The sequence below is a fragment of the Pundamilia nyererei genome, unplaced genomic scaffold (genome assembly GCF_000239375.1).
Source record: "Pundamilia nyererei isolate P.nyererei 1_Seehausen unplaced genomic scaffold, PunNye1.0 scaffold00036, whole genome shotgun sequence".
Lineage (NCBI taxonomy): Eukaryota > Metazoa > Chordata > Actinopteri > Cichliformes > Cichlidae > Pundamilia > Pundamilia nyererei.
This window is the reverse complement of record NW_005187437.1, coordinates 3753699-3760410: the sequence shown is the minus strand read 5'-3', so window position 1 is coordinate 3760410 and position 6712 is coordinate 3753699. Positions and strand designations below refer to the sequence as shown.

General features: G+C 39.0%; 1 protein-coding gene across 1 annotated transcript; it reads left to right on the top strand.

Annotated features, from left to right (window-relative positions):
- The first annotated feature begins 451 nt into the window (after positions 1-451).
- Positions 452-4405, top strand: hykk.2 (hydroxylysine kinase, tandem duplicate 2). The gene is made up of 4 exons (XM_005730335.2): positions 452-756; positions 1609-1751; positions 1912-2092; positions 2332-4405. Exons 1-4 carry the CDS (start codon positions 453-455, stop codon positions 2796-2798), a joined length of 1095 nt encoding a protein of 364 aa, XP_005730392.1. The 5' UTR covers position 452; the 3' UTR covers positions 2799-4405.
- Positions 4406-6712: the final 2307 nt, after the last annotated feature.

Here is a 6712-nt window from a genome sequence, read left to right as displayed (position 1 = left end):
TGTTAAAGCGAGTACTGTGTGGTTGTATGTGTCTAAAAAAGATGTAAAGGCTTTTGTGCGTTTTCCTCATGTTGTGTGGACTGATCTTTGTGTTGTGTATTGCAATTTTCTGCTCTTTTTTTAACACCTTTATTATTATTGAGGACTAGAAATGTGTGCGGCTCAACTGTAAACATTAATAATGAAGACTGAAGTTCACATCATTGTTACAAAACACATAAAAGATCTGATTCACCAGTTTTAGCATGGCAATGATTGAATTGTGCCTGATTAATACTGTAACACTGTAAAAGGCAGATGAAAACAGGTAGTCAGGTAGAGGAAATGTTTCTCTCACTCTAACTTTTTTTGCAGTTGCATTTGTTGTAATTTGTGAAGATGTTATAATATTTGTTGATTTTATAAATTAGTGCAACTCTTCTCTAATGGCTTGTTGTTTTCCTTCAGCAATAATGCCACCAAAAAATGCCAAGCCCAACTTAAGCCATTCCCAGGTATCTGAGATTGTGAAGAGGCTCTACCGGCTGACTGCATCAGTGATTCAGTCTCTGCCCAGTTATGATGACCAGAACTTCTATGTGGCGCCCAGTGAGGGTGGCGAGTATATCCTAAAGATAATGAACTCAGAGGACAGCAAGAATACCTTGCTGATTGAGGTGCAGACATACACCATGTCCTTCCTACAACAGAATGGAATTCCTGCTCAAACCGCGCTGCCCAACACCTCAGGAGAGCGAATGAGTCTGGAGGAAATTGGTATGTGACCAGCCACGTTGTTCAGATCTGAAAAAATATCGTTACCTGACATGACATAAAATTTCATCCATGCACGATGAAGCTTGTGTGACCGCAGCCTGGCACTCGGTGTTCAGTCAGTCAGGCTCAAATTGATCCTGACTGATGTCAAAATGCTTCGTAGCAATTTCCCTGTAAACATTCACTGTTGAATCACAAGTGATTATAATTAGAAATTGTTTGTTTTTCAGTAACATCTAAAGATAACATGTCAGAGTGTTATTTAAACCTAGGACTACGAAGCCCCCAAAAGACTTTGTGTGCTTACTGGAGACTTCTTTATGTTACAGTGCTGTGAACATCTTTGTCTCCTTCCAGATTTCTTATCATTTTTTTTATATTTAAATGTTCCAAATCACCAAATACATTTTTTATTGGATAAAGATAACCAAAGAAACACAAAATGCAGCCATTAACGGCTGATCGGATATTGTGGGTCCTAGACCCTAAACAAAATCCTGAAATTGACAGAAAATGAGTTAACCAGTGTCCAAAGACTTTCCATCATTACTTAAGTATGTTGGCACACTGCACATGCTTATAAGTACTGTGTTTCTGTGACATAGTATAAATGTGCTGCGTAGTTGAACTCGACCTTTGGACGGTTGCTTTCGCAGATAATCTGTAAAGATAAGGCACAGGCAAACTTGGCATCTGCAGGAGTAGAATAACACATTCTGGCTCAGGGCTAAAGGGCAATCTTACACAAGGAAGTTTAGCAATATTGTTACGCCTGTGCCCTTGAACAGGGCTCTGCCATATATGTTCAAGTTTATTGAAGCCTATAATTATTCATATCCTTACTTTTGGCAGATTGTGGTTTTGGCAGTCAGAAGTACCTGGTGAGACTGTTGACCTATTTGCCTGGGACAACCATCTCCAAGGTTCCTTTAACTCCACAGCTGCTGTATGAAATGGGGAAAACTGCAGCTAAAGTGGACACAGTCATTAAAAAGGTATCATAGTAACAGTCCTGTGAAATCTCTTCTAAAGGCGTCCACTCTGTGTTAGAATTTCAGTGAATCTTCGGGAGAGAATTTCGTGAAACTGCCCAGAATACATGTCTATCAGCCATTTTTCATTTACACATGTCTTGCATTTTTGGTGTAATTTAAGATGAAACATCCTCATCTTCACGTGCTGGAGAGAGAGGGGTTCAAATGGAGTCTGTCAAATGTTGCTCTCCTGGAAGATTACCTCTATGTGTTAGACGGAGAGCCTCTGCTGGAGGTTGTGAAGTCTGTAATCCAAGGGTACAAGAGCTCTGTGGATCCCAAACGCTCTAGTTTTCGCAAATGTGAGTATACAATATTATCTTGTTACATGTATCAGTTACATGCTTATGACTTACCATAAGATATATTTATTGTCATAAAAGCATAGCTGTGAAGGTTAAAGACCAGTAACTGTTTATCAGAGAGCTGCTCATACAGTTTGCACTGTACTTCTTGATTACCTTGTCTTGGCTTTTCATTGGCTGATTGTATGTAGTGATTTTTGATTTTACAAATACACTTTTCAATGTCTTTTTTAAAGGCGTTAACCATGGCGACTTCAATGACCTCAATGTCCTGGTACAGCCTAATGATAAAGAAGGCTATAGGATCACCGGTATTCTGGACTTTGGCGACATGAATAGTGGCTACTACATCCATGAGCTTGCAATCACCGTCATGTACATGATGATTGAGCACCCTAAACCCATCGAGGTGGGTGGACCCGTCCTTGCTGGCTGGGAAAGCGTCCTTCCTCTCAATGAGGTGGAGAAAGATTGTCTATATTTGCTGGTGCTGTCCCGCTTTTGCCAGTCCTTAGTTTTAGGTCGTTACTCTCTGACCTTGCAGCCAGAAAATGAAGAGTATTTGATGATTTCATCCAGAAAGGGTGTTAACATTCTCCAGCAGCTCTGGGATTTAGGAAAGGAGCAGGTGGAGAAGCTGTGGTTTGAGACTGCTGCTCAGCTCAGTGACAAAAGTGAAAGACAGGAACAAACTCGTTCATGAAGGCAGTGACTCCACCGAGCGACAATTTGTCCAAAAAAACGAAGATTGTGTTTCCACAGTTAAAACAGTTTATATCTTTTAAACTTGTTTTATTTCAGACAGAACAACAAGGAATGTCAAAGTGTTTCAATAAAGCTAGAGGAGTATATAATGTGTCTGAGAAGAAATTTAGATACTGTTGTGGAATAAGGGAAATATTTTACTGCTACTCATACTCATCATTATTACCATTGCATTAATCAAATCAATCATCATTTCAGTAAAACATTTATTGAAGCTGTTGCCATTACATTAACCTTTTTACTACAGGTACAGCTAAGACCATTTTATACACATTGCATCTTGTGCTTATTAAGAAGTGTATTCTGCTCAGTCAATCGAAGGTCTCAAGCTTTGTTTGGTGCAATGTCCAGACAATCTATTGTAAAAGTGACTTGGAGCAACAGAAGGTTAAAACTGCGTACACGCTCACAAAACACATATAATACATATAATCTAGAAACAGGCTTGAGTGAAGGCCTGAATGTATCCGGCTTCTTGTTGCACCTGAGTTTGCTTAGTAACAGGTGACAAAAGATGGGCCAAAAAGGAGGACATCAACATACATCAACATCAGACCCTGAATCCATCGCCATATTTGGAGAAGATGCTAGAGAGGGGAACTTCAGTGTCTGCATTTATCTCTTAAGATTGCTCATTGTCTATAAAACATGCAAATGATGTTCTTAAAATACAAAGTATGTTCTTGTACAACGCGAGAAGGGGCGTTAACCAACCCTGACGTTATAAAAGCAATCTGAAGTATATTTTTGGGCGGAGATCTACATCTGATGTTTTGCAGTGTTCATCTTCCCACGCGTGTGTTCAATAATCATCTGTTTGATTGCATCCTCCTGGGCCTCTATTTTGTTTTGGTTCTCAGTTGGGACACTGTATAAAAACTATTAATGAAGTACTGTAAAAGAAGAGGTAGTTATTAGCAAATTCATGGATGAGAAACTGAAAAAGCGATTACTAACTCCCACAGTTAAGTGCCTCAGATCTACTTAAAAAGGAAAAAGTAACTGAATTGTCATCTTATTTTACAGATTACGGTAAATGACAGAGTGATTTAATCAGATTGTTTAGAGATGCTTAAATACGTCTGAATTAAACACATCCACGTTCCTCTACACTTTAAGAAATCGATGTTAACAGATTTGTTTACACATTTCCAAATCTCATCACAGACACACAGATCCAAGTGCAGACACATGGATGTGAAGACATGGATTTGAAATCACGCAGATTACACAGTTCATTTAAAAGACAAAACATGTCAATTTAAAAATAAATTAAAGAATTTCATGTTGTGTTTTTATTTCTGTTATTGAAGGGGCTTTGGAGCCAAAATGGTTTTTGGCACAGACTTTCTACCACATTCAAATTGCAAAAGTGAAAGGACGGTATTTGCTGTACATCACACAAGTTTAATTCAGATAGATCAGCAGCAGAAACATCACGTATTAGGAACATAATTTTTAAAAAAAAGACTCGATGACTTTGTGTTCTTTTCAAGTTAGGGCTCTTTACATGAGTTACACTCATTTCTCTTGCAGCAGTTTTAACTCATAATTCATAGCATCGGATCTAACAGATGCTATCATGCGTCATGTATCATTTTATTATGAAAGTTATACCTTTAGTAGCTTTAAAAATGTCCATCATGTATTTTGGTGTTGTGATTTTCTCCTGACAGTATTTTTGATTAAATCTAGTGTAATACTGCCCCCATGTGGTTGTCATTAGTGAAGCAAGGACTTTATGGTAAATACTAAAACACTGACTGTTAATCACTGACATCACCGACAGTCTGATATGATAATATATCATATCATCAATTTTTTTTTTTTTTATTGTAATGTTTGTTTCAAAAAGTATGTTTTTCCTTTGTAGAGTAATGTTACACTGACATACACATAACGGCCACTTTATTAGGTAACAAGTAACAAGTAGGACTCCTTTTGCCTTCAGTGCTGCTGTAATCCATCGCTCCAATCCATCAAAGTGCTTGAAGAGTTGGGTAAATATTGACATGCTAGCTGCAGATTTGATGGCAGCACACCTATGATAAAAGTCTCCTGTTCCACCTGCTTTCAAAGGTACTCTGTTGGACTGAGATCTGGTGACTGTGGAGGGCTTTTGAGTACAATGAACTCATTGTCATGTTGAAGAAATCAGATGTGAAGTGATGCTCAGAGAGTTCTAAGGGGCTCAGAGTGTGGCAAGAAAATACGCCACATAGTTACACCAGCACAGCCTGTCTGAACTATTGATACATGTTGTTTATGCTCAGTTGTGACTCTACTATCTGATTATTGAACCTGAAATTTCTGTTCAGAAATCTTCCTGTCCATTTTTTTCATCTTTTTCAATTTCCGTTCTACAACCATTTGTGAGAGAACGGGTCTCTCTCAGGACCTCTGTGATAGGATGCCACCTGTGCCTAGTTGTGAAATTTCCACAGTCAACTGTTAGTGGCATTATAACAAACTGGAAGCGATTGGGAACAACAGCATTGTAACGACGATGTGGTAGGCCATCTGCTGACCCTCACAGAGCAGGATGATTGCAGAGATTGCCAGGAGAACAGTGCTTGTCTGACTTCATTGTGCCAAGTTGAAGTGTGGTAGAGGGGTGAATTTGTTGTGCAGTTGTTTCTTAGGAGCTGGACTCGGGCATTCATTTCCAGTGGATGAAACTCTTAGTTCTTCAGCATACCAAGACATTTTGAACAATTTCAGCTCCCAACTTTGTGGAGACGGTTTTTGGTATGGCCCTTTCCTGTTCCAACATGACTGCACACCAGTGCACAAAGCAAGGTCCATAGAGAGATGAGGGAGTTTGTGTGGGCCGGTCTTCAACAACAGTGCTGACCTCATCCCGACAGCACACCTTCGGGATAAATTAGAGGGGAGACTGCAAGCCAAGCCTTTTCATCCAACATCAATGTCTGATCTCACAAATGTACTTTTGGAAGAATGGTCAGAAATTCCCATAAACACTCCTAAACCTTGTGGAAAGCCTTCCCAGAAGAGCTGAAGCGGTTATAGCTTCAAAAGGTGGGCTGATGTTTTATTGCACCCCATAGATTACGAATGGGATATCGCTCAAGTTCATAAGTGTAAAGACAGACAAGGGAATACTTTTGGCAACATAGTGAACATTTTTTACTTGGATCCCATTGAGGATGCCCATTTTTGTTGAATTAATTAAAGAAAGAGTAATTCATAACTCTGCACTTTTTAAAGCACAAATGGATTATGCAGTGAGCACAGAGAACATCTTGTGTAGATAAAGATGACTCAAAGACTTTAGATTTAGATATTTTTAACACCACTCCCTCCATAAACAAAGCTGTGTTGATACATTACACGTTTCAAGCAATCTGACCCCTGATCTGAACAGTGATTGCATTTATAGCCACATGTCATCCCTCAACTGCTTAAAACAGTGCAAACTTTATACTTCTCCAGTCTTTCTGGAGATGGTATTCATCCAATTTTAGGTGGTCAAGCAAATCTAATTCAATAGAGAGAAATCATTAGAAGGAATTGAAAATGATTTATTGATCTACAGAATTAAATGATGCTATTTGCCGATTAGACTCTGATGGCCCACAGCAGAATGAAATCTCAACGGTGATAAAAAATTAGGGCAGGACTCTCCAGAGTTAGATGCTGGAGGCTTCGATGAAGTGACTTGCGGGCAGGAAGAAGCAATGATGTCACCATTGAGTTTTACAGCATGGGAATGTGTTAGTCATGTAATGAATAGACTAGCAGCTAAACACCTGGGAAAGCAGACAGACTAGTGAATATAGAATCAGAATCAGAATCGTGTTTATTGGCCAAGTATATGTGCAGACACATACA

Coding starts and splice junctions, on each gene's coding strand:
- hykk.2 (XM_005730335.2), top strand. CDS start 453: ATGCCACCAAAAAATGCCAAGCCCAACTTAAGCCATTCCCAGGTATCT. Junction 1,752..1,911: donor TGGACACAGTCATTAAAAAG/GTATCATAGTAA, acceptor GTGTAATTTAAG/ATGAAACATCCTCATCTTCA. Junction 2,093..2,331: donor ACGCTCTAGTTTTCGCAAAT/GTGAGTATACAA, acceptor TCTTTTTTAAAG/GCGTTAACCATGGCGACTTC.